A 15,655-nucleotide genomic window follows, 5' to 3' on the forward strand; every position below is an offset into this window, starting at 1 on the left:
TACCTGTGTGTGTCTATGTGTTTTTATATACCTGTGTGTATGTGTATGTGTTTTTATATACCTGTGTGTATGTCTGTGTTTTTATATACCTGTGTGTATGTCTATGTGTTTTTATATACCTGTGTGTATGTCTATGTGTTTTATATACCTGTGTGTATGTCTGTGTTTTTATATACCTGTGTGTATGTCTATGTGTTTTTATATACCTGTGTGTATGTCTATGTGTTTTTATATACCTGTGTATGTCTATATGTGTTTTTATATACCTGTGTATGTCTATGTGTTTTTATATACCTGTGTATGTCTATATGTGTTTTTATATACCTGTGTATGTCTATGTGTTTTTATATACCTGTGTATGTCTATGTGTTTTTATATAGCCTACCTGTGTGTATGTCTATGTGTTTTTATATACCTGTGTATGTCTATGTGTTTTTATATACCTGTGTATGTCTATGTGTTTTTATGTTTTATTGTGAGGGTCCTGGCCTACTGGTATGCCCACCAGACCATGCAGGTCAAATGGGGTGGGAGTATATCAGCTCCATTTGGTGTAAGCAATGGCGTGAGGCAGGGGGGAATTTTATCTCCTATTTTATTTTATTTATATATGGATGGTTTGTCTGCTCAACTGAGAACCTGTAACACAGGATGCATGGTCGGAGAAACACTAGTAAACCATCTGATGTATGCAGATGACCTGGTGGTCCTCAGTCCCAGTAGTGCTGGTCTACAACAGCTCCTTGATATTTGCTCTAAATATGGTGTGCAACATGATATAAAATATAATGCCAGCAAAAGCGCTGTTCTAATATGTAGAACTAAAGAGGACAAACGCCTTAACTTTCCTATCTTTAAACTATCAGACAATAGTCTTGAGGTCTGGAATAAGATTAAATATCTTGGCCATTTTATTACGGATCAAATGACAGATGACGATGATATATACAGACAATGTCGGAAGCTGTATGCTCAAGCAAACACTATTGCCCGAAAGTTCTGTCATTGTTCCACTAAAGTGAAAGTGTCCTTGTTCAAGGCATATTGCACACCGCTTTATACTGCACACCTGTGGTCATGTTATAAAAAGTCTAGCATGCACAGATTGCAAGTTGCATATAATGATGCCATGAGAATACTCCTTAAACAACCCAGAGGGGGCAGTGCTAGCCAGATGTTTGTCACTGCTGGAGTGAGGACTTTTAAAGCACTCCTAAGAAATCTAATGTTTAAGTTTATGAAAAGGCTGGATGTGTCAACAAACGGTATCATTGTAGCTCTTTCAAGCCCCTCAGTGAGCTGTTCACGTTATACATCAAGTTTAAGGGTCCACTGGCTAAAATGCCTGTGCGTTAAGTTATGTATTTTTTTTTTTTTTTTTTACTTTTTTTTTAATGATTTTTATTGCCTGTTGTATCTCTTGTATGTTAACCCCGTGTATGTATCCCTATGGACCTGAGTCTGCTAATAAAGTTGAATTGAATTATATAGCCTACCTGTGTGTATGTCTATGTGTTTTTATATACCTGTGTGTATGTCTATGTGTTTTTATATACCTGTGTGTATGTCTATGTGTTTTTGTGTATGTCTATGTGTTTTTATATACCTGTGTGTATGTCTATGTGTTTTTATATACCTGTGTGTATGTCTATGTGTGTGGGTGTCCGGCAGAATTTCAAAGGAGATGGTGAGCATCTCTCCAGAGTCATCTGAGCTCCAGGGAACGTAGCGAGATAACCAGATGCTAATGGCGCTCTGTGCCTTTGGGGAATTACGTCTGCCTGAGCAGTAACCTACATTTACACAGCCATCTTACAAATAAGGTTAATGAATCAGTGCTCCTGGAGGAATGGACTCGCATATGGGCTTACACACACACACACACACATGCACATGCACGCACACACACACGTGCACACGCATGCATGCACACACGCACACACATCAGTGCACGCCCACGCACACACACACACACACACACACACACACACACACACACACACACACACACACACACACACACAGACACACACACACACACACACAGACACACACACACACACACACACACACACACACACATGGATACCCAGTTATAATGTTAACAAGTTAACCCATCACCAAAACACTTCTTTCTATCATTCTTGAGGATAAAAAAAATCTTCATCTCTCTCTCTCACTCACTCACTCACTCACTCACTCACTCACTCACTCACTCACTCACTCACTCACTCACTCACTCACTCTCTCTCTCTCTCTCTCTCTCTCTCTCTCTCACACACACACACACACACACACACACACAAAGAGGCCTCTGTTTGCTGTGGTGCAAAACTAACAAGGTTAGCAAGTATCTATGCTCGGCCAGGCATGGGTGAAGCCACGGCGCATCTGAATCGGTAATTTATTTATTTAGTCTGGCTCCAAGGAGCCATGGGTGTGGACTAGAGTAATGAGGGGAAGTATGTTCCTCTGCACAGCATTGTGTGTGTGTGTGTGTGTGTGTGTGTGTGTGTGTGTGTGTGTGTGTGTGTGTGTGTGTGTGTGTGTGTGTGCGCGCCCGTGCACACGCGTGCGTGCGTGTGCATGTGTGTGTGAGAGAGAGATTTTGATTGAGGGGCCGTGAGTGAAGCCCATGCCCATCACACACCCATTGTTCCTTCTCACTCCCACTTGCAATTAAAGAGACAAGTGGGGGAAATTCCCCTCATTGATTTGATAGGTTAATTAGCTCATGCATACTGTAGGCAATGTCTCATGTTGTTAACTAACGATGGAGTGGATAAAGAGCTAACATGTCTGTATTCAATACCTTTTCTCTTAAGGATGATGGGAAGAAGATATGTTGAATCACACAGTAAGTGCGTTGCGCATGAGTGGTGTGTGTGTGTGTGTGTGTGTGTGTGTGTGTGTGTGTGGATGACTCTCCACACCTCCACCCCCCCCTGTCCCCTGTCCCTTCCCCCAGAACGGTGACTCTGACTGGGATCCACTCACCGTCTCCCCCCCCTGAGGAAGACTGCCATCCGACTCGGGCCGTCAGAATCAATTATACTCATCCCTCCTTTTCTCCTTGGCAGCGTTTACATGAGTCACATTTTTCAGACCCCCCCCCCCCTCCTCCCTTCACAGTTGCACCTCTCCATCCTTCCCCCGCTGCCCCACCACCCCGGGGGCTCCTGTCAGGACGCAGGAATAATTCTCCTCCGTTTTCAACGCTTTCGGGAGGAAAACGGCACGGAGTGATAAATCTACAGCGATGTCTTGTAGAAAAAAATGAAATGAAATGGGGGAAGCCGGGAGGGAGCCTGCTACGACAGGAAAAAGAACAGTCCGTCCTAGAAGAATGGAGGGAAGTAAGAGGGACAGTAAAAAGAGAGTTAGTGACTTCGGGACCCCTGGATGCCTGATCCTGAGAGTTTGCGTACATGGATACCGTACAGCTGGAAACCTTCAGCTGCTGCTCCTGTGCCAGAGCTGTAAAAACATCTTTCAACACAAATGCAAAACAGAATCACCTCAGATTCACGGCGCTCAACCCTTGTAATACTATGTTCAGGTATCACAGGTCCTATCGAGGGGGAAAACAATGGCTCAGTGACCTCGGGCTGATACACAGGGCTAGGATAATCGATACCACGTTATGCGCTAGAGCAGAGCCAAGGAGAGGTACTGCTCCCAACACTCCTCAAATTTAACGGCTGACTGGTTTTAACGGCTCACACACACCCGCTTCACGCAGGCATGAGGGGGAGGGAGTTTGATACCGGGCGTCCGCAAGCGCCTCAACAAAAACACATTTGGAGCATTTGAGTGCGTCTGGAGTGTTTACGCGATGAATAATAGAAGATAAAAACAATGCGGGACGTAATTGGCATTGATGCGGTCTAACAGGCCTCCTCCTCCCCTGCAAACACCTGCAGCCCATGAAGCCGCGCGGCCCCCTGGGAAATCACACATTAGCATTTAGCCGTTTCATCTGCTGCTCTAATCAGAGCCAAACGTTTCAATAATACAACACAAGGGCTGTTACACAATCCGGAGAAAGGGTGAGAGAGAGAGAGAAAGAGAGAACACTCACTGAAAACGTATTTCCAAAGGTTGCGAAGCATTTGGCGCCCATGCCAAACGGTTGGATGGATCTTTTTAACTGGGTGGGAGAGGGTGAGACAGCAACCTTGTCCGACCTCCCCCTCATTTTCCATGTAATCACACACAGTGTGTTGAAATTGCTGAGAACACTTAGAAAACCTGGTCACACCGAAAATGATCGCGATAGTTTGATAGCATCCAACTGATTCAGAGCTAAAAATACGAGGCTAACTCAGACCTGGCTGTTCCGGCTAACAGGCATATTAGTGCCGTGAGCCCACACCGTCTCTGCAACCACCTAACTAACAATCCATCAACTTTATGCAAGGCCTCCCTTCAGACGCCAACCTCTCCTGCACTCTGCGCTCCCTTCCTGGAGCTTGGCAGGCCCCGATCAGCTTCTCAGGCCCGCAGCGAGCAGGAAATGACCTATTGTTCCAAGATAATGTGAAATATAATGTTCCCCTGCACTCTTGGAAGGCATTCTGCCCTGACAGCCTCATCGCTGCGGGCAACAGTAGGCGCCAAGTATATGAGCACCTGCCAAACAGAGACGTCCATCAGTGGAACAGTGATGCTGGTTTACAGCAGAGAAAAGAGAGGAATCCCCCAATGAGTTGTGGGAAAGCAAGCACGTCTTCCACAGCCGTTTCACGAAAACTCACCCCCGCCCACGCCACTCAACCTAAGAGATTCTCTCCTATCTTTCACCATCCCTGGGAAAATACACCTTTGAGTGCATTTGAGGCAATGAGAAAAGTGAGAGTGAAACTATTATTTTGATGGAGAGCCGCTTCATTGTTCCCGCCGGAAAGCGATGGAGTCAAACGCAGACTTTCTCACTTGCATCAGCGAAGCGACTCGGCTCAACGGATTCAAATCGCATCCAAATCAGTTCATCAATCCGCGTAATAAAACAGGGCGGCAGGCGAGCCCAACGAGAGTCACAGTCTCTCCAATTCACACCATCACTGACACATGTAAGGAATTATGGCCATTCCAAAATGCAGCGACACGAGCCGTGTGTGCACGTGACAAGGCCAGGTTATTAGTCAAATGTTGAAAAGCTCATTGATCATTGCAGTACACTGCGGGGCCGTGCTCTCCCTGCTGTGGAAACAGTGAGGGAGTTTGTTTATTTGAATGCATCACCGGCCAAAAACTCATAAATATCCTTGGCAATGGGACAGAATAACAAGGCAATCCGAAGAATGAGAACAGCGGAGACAGAGAGTGGAACCTTGAGTAGTTTGTAATGGAAATAGAGCGATATTTAAACCTTGATGCATGCACGAATAGGTTTTTTAAACATGCCGGGGCTAACCACAAATTTGTCACTCTCCCTTACACCGCTTCTCGTGAGTATAGGGCCGGTGAGGCCCATGCATTAGCAGGTTATTACTGTCATCTTCCCCAAACTCAAAACATTAGTTCCTCTGAAGCATAATTATAGGACTTTTATTTCAGGTCCCGAGGGGAATCATAACTGTATCCAGGAAGCTGAGAATTTATTTGGGATTTCAGCTCAAGCAGCTTGTGGGACGTAAAAACTTAAAGACGCCTTTGCATGTATTCGAGGTAGCGTTTCGCCTTTTAATTGCGCCCTCACATTCTATTCTGCTGTCGTCTCAGATAACACGTCTTCGGGAAGCGTGCAGGAACGCACCTACAACTTAAGGCAGTGGTTCTCAAATGGGGTCCGCGGACCCCCAGGGGTCCGTGGCACTTTGCCAGGGGGTCCGCAAAAAGTTTTCAGGTAAATCTTTTTTTTTTTTTTTTTTTTTTTTTTATTAAAAAAAAAAAGATACATGTTACTTATTCCTTCTCAAACTACTTCCTACATGGTGCTAGTGTCATGCTGTGATTTGGAATATTTGTTTAATTGTTTTTTGCTATACTTTGTTGTTTGGAGTGTTTATTCACATGTTTTATTTAAGTTGTTGTGGTGTTTTCTATTATATTGAGTTGCAGGGCCCTATTCTCCCACAGGCCTTCGGCGCTAAAACGGGCCTTAAACGCAAAAAAACGTGCCTTGCGCCTGTTTTGGGACGATATCAATATGGCTTTACGCCGCCAAATGCGCTTTAGGCCGAATGGGCGTGGCACAGTCCCAGAATGGGCCAAAGTGGGCGTGTCGGCGCTAAATACCGGCGTACTGCTATCTTCCGAGCTGGCGTACATTTAGCGCTTTGCGCCTTTGAAAAGCAGGCCTATTCAGTACGCCAGTGTCAAGGAGTGCTCTTCTGCCTCTCCCCTGTCACCCTTCTCTGTCTCTCTCTCTGAAACCAGGCCTATTCAGTGCGCCAGTGCTCTTCTGCCTCTTCTCTGTCACCCTTCTCTCTCTCTCTCTGACTCCCTCGCTCAGACAGACACAACACATAGCAGCACCCAGCTTCCCATAGGAAATAGCAGTTGTAAGTTTACTGCCTGTGAATGTCCCTGTCCCAGCATGCAATTGGGTCCTCCATTTCGCTACTAAATAGCAACCAAATGAGCCGAAATAGATATAAAAGGTAGATCTAAAATAATGTGTAATGGTAAGACAACCTGCAATTGTAGAACATTTCAATATTGGACCAAATAAAACATCGAAATGAAACACCACCCTATGTGAAACATATATGTCCTCTTGAGCCTATATATACCCTGTGTGGATTTAACGTGATTTAGATAAGTGACAGCGGAACGCGCTTCGGAAGCTTCTACTGTCATCTGCTATAGACCAAATCAGCGGGATGTTTACATTTACTTCCGGGTACCCCTGAGGTCCCACACATTATAATGGCGGTGGACGGCACAAACTGACACACATTATAATGGCGGTGGACGGCACAAACTGACGTGTTGAAGACAAAAACAGACAAAGACAGACAAAGAAGACAAAAATGGTTCGTCCGTGTTGTGTTGTTGTTTAATTTACCTGTTGGACCAGACTAGAGTAGACTTTAAGCTAAATTAAATTGACGTGGCGTCAGTAGCTCTGTCTGTACCAGGCTCTTTCTCCCGAGAAGAGCCTGGTGACGCGAGGTTACTCTGTCTGTAACGTAAAAAAACAGCGAGTTTGACAGACAGACAAACGTTATTAGCTAGCTAACACTACATAAAACAAACACAGAAGAAAGGCTAGATACGTCGGACAAGCATGTTTACCAACCGTTTAACCATTTAAATTGAAAGTAGTCGGCCGAAAACAACGAGAGGGTTTGACAGCATTTATTTGACAACACGCACATTTAAACCTGCCGCCTTCCCCAAGTGGTACCCGGAAGTAAATTTGTTTACATGGTGACGTCACGGTGATTTGGTCTATACTGTGATGTCCGCTCCAATAACTTGGCCCTACTCCACATTTAGTTTTACAATAAAAACACATTTATGCAATGACTTTACATAATGTAGGCTATATTTATGTGCATTATCCTTCCTGCAGCAGGCGAGAGAAAATGATATCTTTCTGGACAAACTTTCACCAATCTAATAGGCTATATTTTTCTAGCTGATGCATTTAGAACATTATTTTCACTTTGATCTTGCTATAGTGTAGCGTATTTACATGCTTGCAATATTGAAACTGCAGTTAGATTGGTTTGAGAAGCATAATAATATGGAATAATAGCCTATAATGCAGACAGACAGACTGGATGAAGGGAGGGGGGGGGGGCAGAGCGTTTGGCTTTCGTCTGGTTTTGCGGGATCACTGGAATTGGAGCTAAAAAGGCAAGCGTGCGATTCGTTTATTGCAGTTATCCAATGAGCATGACGGTGCATAATTTTACGCTTAAAAGGCGTGGTTGTAATGCTTTAGGCTGCGAGTAGTGCCAGCACGACGATATCAAGTGCGCTGGTCCACGCCCACTGATTTGGGCTGCGCCAGCCGCTCGGCCTAGAAACAGCGCCGATGCAACGATAGGGACCGCAGTGTTTTCCTAAGTTGCATGTAGTGCTTTTTGTTTTTTCTGTTATTCGAGTTAACAAGACACAGCTGACACAGCTTGGCAGTAATGCATGGAGGAGACACTGACATTGATGGCCAGCTCAACTGGCCAATGAACAGTCTCTATGCAGGGTCGATGGACCAATGGTGCTGCGGGGGAGGGGTTCAGGTGTGTGTGAAATGTTTGTCAGGTGGCATGGAGGGGAGAAGCAGGAGAGGCCACAGACAGACTGAGCAGCAGACACAGTTGGCAGCCACTGAAGCAAGGCAGAAGGATCTACTCCCAGCCGATGGTGAACCAGGCGAGCGGGCATCAGTGTATCAAGGCGCAGTAACGTGGACGGGCAGAAGCTGGAGCTTATGCCACACTGGGTAAGCCAGACCCACGTTTCTCCTGAGACGATACACTGTTGAGCTGACCACCATTGCCCAGGCTCAGAGCTACATACTGTTGCTATTGGGCAGACTTCTGGTTCCACTCTTTGTTACCCCCCAGGAGACCAGAGGGGAGTCTACTGGAGAGCAAGCAGGGGACGAGGGCTGGAGAGGACGGACACTTCCAGACTACCACCTGACCGCTGGACTGCCGAGCTGCTTTGTTTTACCTGGGACTTTTTAGTGGACATTTTAGGCAACATTTTTAAGATATATTTTGTTACTGTCCTTTTACCTCGTGCACAGTTTTTAGCATAGTAATAAATATATCTTTTACTTTACTCCTTGTCTGTGTTGGCTTGAGTTGCTGGTGTTGCTCACCTCTCGTATTTTAACTGGTTTTCATGGTTGGAGGCTTTTAACAATTTTGCTATCAATTTTAAGCCCCAACCACCTGCATCACACTAGTCTATCAAAAATATATTGGCTGTCATTGATTGTGTTGCATAGTGGTTTTCTGTACTGTTGACAAATTGTGATATTGTAAGTCGCTTTGGACAAAACAAAAGCGTCTGCTAAATAATGTAATGTAATAAAAAAATAATTAAAAAAATTGTGCAAAATCTTCATAGTTCAACGAAAATAGTTTATGCTTTAAATCTAAAATAGTTCATGGATTACATTCTAATAACAAACCTATCAAATTAAAAGTCAAGCACGTTACAGTGGAAACAATTAAGCTTAGCCCAAAATCACAAATCAGAATGAGGGGGTCCCTGGTATATTTTCTATCTTGTAAGGGGTCCTTGGCTGAAAAACATTTGAGAACCTCTGGTTTAGCAGAGCTTAGGCTCAGACGTGTGGAGGTGCCAAACACTGCCATCTATTGTTCTTCTATAGGCACTTGGTTTGGGCTTTCCTTTTTGAACTGCAACATTGTCCTCAAAGATATCCATGATGCTTCACAGCACGGGGTTTAAATTAGATGAAAGACCATTTATGATGCATTTGACCTGGGTCTTGTTTTTTGTTTTTTTATAGTGTTTATATTGGGTTCTCTAGGGATTATTTGTTTTTCCATACTTTTGTTTGTTTGTTTTTTCATTTCATATTTGTCCATTGGGGGGGGGGGCTTGCTTGGACCACACCCATCTTGGAACTCGGCCTTCATTGTGATTTCAACAATACACCTGTAAAGTTTCGTGACTGCACCTTGCATGGTTGTGCACGGTTAACCATCACATCCTTCTCTCCACTCTCACTGATCTCGGTATTTCTGGTTCTGCACTCTCATGGTTCACCTCCTATCTCTCCAATCGCACTTATCAGGTTCTTTGGCGTGGGTCCCTCTCTAAAACTTGCACTCTGAACACGGGTGTCCCCCAGGGATCTGTCCTCGGCCCCTTCCTGTTCCTTCTATATGTTAGGTCCCTTGGTCACATAATCACTTCCCACGGTTTCTCCTACCACAGCTATGCAGATGACACTCAACTTTTCCTCTCTTTTCCCCCTTCCGACACCCTAATCCAGTCACGTCTCGCCGCCTGCCTTAATGACATTGTCTCCTGGATGACTGCCCATCATCTTAAACTTAATCTCAACAAAACCGAGCTCCTCTTCCTCCCTGGGAAAGACTGTCCATTCTCTGACCTCTCCATCACTATCAACAACATCATCATACTACCGTCAAATACTGTTAAAAACCTTGGTGTAACATTAGATAACCAGCTATCCAACTCAGCCTTCATCTCAGCAACCGCCCGCTCCTGTAGGTTTTTACTATATAATATTAGAAAGATCCGTCCGTTCCTCACTAGGGAGGCAGCTCAGCTCCTGATCCAGGCACTCGTCCTGTCCCGCCTTGACTACTGTAATGTCCTACTGGCGGGGCTACCTGCCTCGGCCATTCAACCCCTCCAACTCATTCTAAATTCTGCTGCCCGTCTGGTGTTCAACTTACCTAAATTCTCCCATGTCACTCCCCTTTTCCGTGACCTTCACTGGCTCCCCATCTTGGCCCGTATCAAATTCAAGACCATGGTACTGACCTACCGTGCAGTTCACCGGTCAGCCCCGCTCTACTTACAATCCCTGGTCAGCTTCCAATCATCCCACCGTTCCCTCCGCTCCTCCACCTGCACGGCTCGCCTCGCCCCTCCATCGCTACGTGGCCCTGGTGAACGCTTGTCTCGTTCAAGACTGTTTTCCTCCATGGCTCCGCAATGGTGGAATGAACTTCCCCCCTTCGTCATGTTGGCCGAGACACTGCCGATTTTTCGCCGGAGACTAAAAACTTACCTTTTCGGGCTACACCTGGGTCCCTCCGGAATCGGTTAACCCTTATTGATTATATATGGTTTTAGTTATGTTTTCATTGTTTGTATTTCTTTGAATGAATTGTATTGAAATGTGATGTAAGTCGCTTTGGATAAAAGCGTCTGCCAAATGAAATAAAGTAAAGTAAAGTAAAGCATGGTTGTGATGCTATTGCGGTGACAAAATCTCCGTAGACATATTTTTGCGATCACATCCATCGCTGTCATTGGTCAGATTAAATGTCAGTCTTGAGCAGTCATTGGTTAGATTAACTGTCAATCATAGAAATGTGTGAATGAAGTAAGAGCATTTATGAGCTCTCATTGGTTACTTTAGCTATCAATCACCACCAGCCACGATATCTGGTGTTAGGCTAGGTGGGCAGGACTAACCACCAATCAAGAGCGATAGTTTTCAAGTGTTCTCAACCCTAGTGGGACTCAGAGAAACAGCCTGATTTGACATGCCAAGACAGCATGGGCCTGGACAATAGAGCACAGCAGGAATGAGTCCAGAAGTAGCAGGATAATCTTCACAAACGTGAATAACTTTGATTTTTTTCCCCGTGATTTTTAGGAAACGCTTCAAAAGGCATATTAAAAGTGATTAATGTTCATGAAGATTATCCTGCTGAACTGGTAGCAGCAAGTCTCTTAATAATGCAGCTATTTCATTAAAAAATATGATATAATTATACAAAAGTTTCCCCTCAAAACGGCCCATAATAGTGTGGCAGTGTGTTTATGTTGAGTGACGGTGCCCTGTGTGTATTTTAGTGATAGGACATTGTTTTGCTGTGTTCTGTGTTTATGTGGTCGAGCGAGGTTGTGTTTATGTGGAGAGAGAGAGCGCCGATAAACGAACAGGGAATCCCTGCGTTTGAACGTTGCCTCACCATCCCTGCCAGGGATGGTCAAAAAGCTGCCCCTTGTTAGCTCAATACAGTTGAAACTAATTCCATTTAAAAAATATTTTTTCTAGACACAGATTTAGCTCTACGTCAACGAGCTTCACATTTAGCTTTAGCTAATCACTCCCTGGCTGCTAACATAACAGTTTTACACGCTGTTCGACTTCCGGGTCAAAGAGCATTGGCGCATGCGCTGATCGCCTCGTCCAGGTCCAGTCCGACTGGCCGCAGGAGTAAATCGACTTCCAATCGCATTATCTGGGTGTGTTAGTCCGACTTTTATAACTTTGATTTCAGTTGAGCTAACATGTTTGTTTAGGCTACATGCATTTCGAAAGTCTGGTTTTAGGCGGACTAACGCAATAATTAGATTTTTTTAAGTGCATGTAAACATACTGAGTGTATTGTTTGTTGGTCATATCTCATGTCTACAAGGCTCCTGCACACTTCAGTCCAACACAGCACGAGCTGACATGTGACCGGACATCTGCCAGGCAGAGGAGCACAGGGACAAGTGTGCTGGCCGAGGAGCTGGAGCCATGGTATGGGGACGGAGACGACTACAGGACGGAGGAGCTGGAGCCGTGGTGTGGGGACGGAGACGACTACAGGACGGAGGAGCTGGAGCCATGGTGTGGGGATGGAGACGACTACAGGACGGAGGAGCTGGAGCCGTGGTGTGGGGACGGAGACGACTACAGGACGGAGGAGCTGGAGCCGTGGTGTGGGGACGGAGACGACTACAGGACGGAGGAGCTGGAGCCGTGGTGTGGGGACGGAGACGACTACAGGACGGAGGAGCTGGAGCCGTGGTGTGGGGACGGAGACGACTACAGGACGGAGGAGCTGGAGCCGTGGTGTGGGGACGGAGACGACTACAGGACGGAGGCGCAGGATGGAAGCAGGTGAGGCCTCACCCTGTGTGTTACAACCTCTGCCGGTAAGGTGGCAGGCCTTATGCTTTTAATCCATTCCATTCATCATGGCTGGTTAGTTTGGCTCTAGAGTCAGCAAAATCTTACTTGACAGCAAACTAGACTCTGTATGTTACATTGAATCTGGAATGACCGATTCGTAAAAAAAACATTCTCTGAAAGCAAACTGCTGCGCGGTTCGGAGGAGGGCTCCGGTGCGATTACAGCCCTTTGTAATCCAGCCTTGTACTACAGTGTCCGAGACTTTGAAAATCCATATAAGAATAAATCCATCTCGGAATGTTTTCTGGTCATAATCTACTTTGAAAAGTGATTGAAAGTTTAGCGTCTGGCGCTATCTTTCGTAAACAGGAAGTAGCCAGAGTTATTCCACCAATCACAGGCTCGGCTTGACCGACAGCCTCTGCCATCCAATCAGTCTGTGTTTTCCATAAGGGGGTGCTAGCTCTGTAAAATGGAGAAGAACCCACACTGGGAACACCACAGATTATCTTATTATCTGAGAATGAAGTATCTGCATATTCATTGCAGATAGTAACTGCTTTGAGGCAAGGGACTAATTCAAAACTTTATTTCGGACTCACAAGAGGGTCCACAGCATATAAAAAAGGTAAACGGTATAGAGACACTGCATGAAATAGGCTACATCCATCACGGGGGAAAAGCTCCGTTCATTTCCACACACCAGCGTCATTTTCCTTGAATTAAACATAGCTAAAAGCTGTTGTGTGGTGGGCTGCGCAGACAACAAATGTAAAAAAATCGCCAGTTAAAGTTTTTTTGTACTGATGAGGAAAAATGTGGATGTTGCTGTCTTTTTGTACAACCCCCGACCATGCACGTGACATAGGAGAACGCCAGGATTGGACGGGAGTTTGTGTTTTCCCCCGTTTTGGGCGTGGTTTCTGAATGATGATGCGCTTCGCAGTGTCTCTGACGGTCCCGCTCCGTCACCCTGCCTCCTCCTCAGTGGAGTCGTTGGAGCTGTGGACCACGGCGGCGCTGAGAGTCTGCAGCTCCTCCAGCACTGACAGGAGTGTCTCCTGACCAGGTAGCGGGGCTTTTGCTCCCATGCAGCAGCTCCTCTCTGAAGGTCTTTCTGCTTGTTTATTGAAAGTAGCAGAGTTTGGGAGAGCAGTTGTCCAAACTCTCTTATACTCACTCAACAGCCCTCTCTCATGGACAGTGGCCAGTAGTAGGTTTTTGTCCTTCTTTGTCTCCTTTAGTTGTTTGTATAAATCCTGGATGTCCCTCTTTGTGTGTTCACTCTGCAAATGCTGTTCTTCTCTCATCTGATCCCATCTCCTTGCTGCCTGTCTTTCAAACTGTCGCAAAGTTATCACTGCTTTGGTGTGCTCTCTCCTGGCAGCATGGACTTGAGCCTCCATCTCTCTCAGTCTCTCAGCACAGCGGTCCTCCATCTCAGACAGGGCCCGCTGGCTCTGCTCCTGCTGACTGAGCAGCTGAGAGTGGAGGTGCTTGAGGCTGACCTTGCTTTCCTCCAGCTGGAGCTGACTCTGTTGCAGGCTCTGCTGGGCCTCCTCTCTGCTAGCCACTGCCTCCTGGACCTCCACCCATCTCTTCTCCAACTCCTGCTGCTGCTGCCTCACTTTACTCTCAAACCGTTCTCGCAGATCAACCAGAGTTTTCTCGATGAGCTCCGGGGTTCTTTTGAACTCCTGTGTGAGCTTGTCTCTCTCTTCGCACACCAAGTTAAGCTCTGCCTGGAGGTTCCTGATACTGTCAGCAGTCTGGTCTGTCAATTTATTGGTCTGCTGCTGCACTTTCTGCAGAGCCGCCCTCCTCATGATCAATCCTTGGATCGTCTCCACTCGTCTTTTAGCATAAGTTAGCCTCTGTGTAAAAATGTTGAGCCTTGCTTGAGCTGCATCCACTTCTGCCACCTTTGTCTGAAATGCCATGCTGAATCTCTGGAGTGCTTCTGTCAAGGTCTGAAGTTCAGCCTCTGCTTTCTGACTACATGACTTCAGTTGTAAGTTTTCCCTGTGAGCCTGGGCCAAGTCCTGGTTCAATGTCTCCCTGGCCACTCTCTCCAGGTCCAGCTCAGCTATCCTGTCATCCAGACTGTGTTGCAGCACACTTGCGTGGTGCTGCTCCTGTTTGAACTGCTGTTCCATGGATCTCACTCTTGACAGAAGATTATCCTTCTCTCCTCTTAGTTCAATGTCCTTGGAACGAAGCTGAACGGACAACATGAAGACTTTCTCTCTCCAGAGCTGGAGCACTTGAAGGCCTTTAGAACCATTCTTCAGTAGTGGATCTGACAAGGTCTTCTTAACTATTGTCTCCTCTTGGAGGGTCAATATCTCCTTCACAGAGTTAAGTCTGACTGTCAAAAGTTCTGTAGTCATCTGAAGAGCTGCTTTATCCTTGTTTAGCCTCTCAACAGTTTCAGTTAGTCTCTTGTTCTCTCCTCTGTCTGGGCAAAGTTGTCCGATGTAATTTCTAAGGCTCTGCAGTGTTCCAGACTGTGTCTCAAAAGCCTCTCCCATTTGGCTTAGATGTTCTTTCAGCTCATCTCGCTCAATAGACACATTCGTCAGACTGCTCTTCAGCTGCAGCACTTCTGCGGCCTCCTGCAGTCTTTCAAGCTGTGAGTCAACTTTTTCCTTTTTCTCTCTGCGCTGATTGAGCTCCTCTCTGATTTGGCCCAGTTCAGTCTTAGCCTTGCATAATTCATCACTTATTGTTTCCATTTCATGACTCTGTCTGTTCAGGACCCTGTCTTTGTCTCGCATCTCCTCCCTGTGTCTCCCTGCAGAGTCCTTCAGTGCTTCCACCTGCCCCTTCAACCTCTCAACCTCATGCTTGTGCTTCTCCACCTCCGGTTGCCACTCCATCTCCCATCTTGCCCTAGAGTCTGTAGAGTGATCTGTGTTTCTTCCTCTTAGGCTGTCTCTTTGTACCATCATGATTCTCTGATTTTCCTTTTGCAATTCCAGGAGTTCTTGTTGGGCCTGAGTGATGGCAAGCCATGGATTGGCAGGGCTAGGGTCCACTGGTGTTGCTGATGTTAGGCCTGGCCTTATCCAGGAGATGGGTATTGTCCCTTGGCTCTGAACACCTCTCAGC

At 46.0% G+C, this 15,655-nt stretch overlaps 1 protein-coding gene across 1 annotated transcript; it reads right to left on the minus strand.

Annotated features, from left to right (window-relative positions):
- Window positions 1-13,512: 13,512 nt before the first annotated feature.
- Window positions 13,513-15,423, minus strand: LOC310800130 (coiled-coil alpha-helical rod protein 1-like; the record flags this gene model as incomplete). The annotated part of the gene is made up of 1 exon (XM_083662705.1): window positions 13,513-15,423. The coding sequence occupies one exon, from the start codon at window positions 15,421-15,423 to the stop codon at window positions 13,513-13,515; it is 1,911 nt and encodes a 636-aa protein (XP_083518831.1).
- Between the last annotated feature and the right edge of the window lie 232 nt (window positions 15,424-15,655).

The sequence above is a fragment of the Poromitra crassiceps genome (genome assembly GCF_964638095.1).
Source record: "Poromitra crassiceps genome assembly, chromosome: 2".
In the NCBI taxonomy this organism is placed as follows: Eukaryota; Metazoa; Chordata; class Actinopteri; order Beryciformes; family Melamphaidae; genus Poromitra; species Poromitra crassiceps.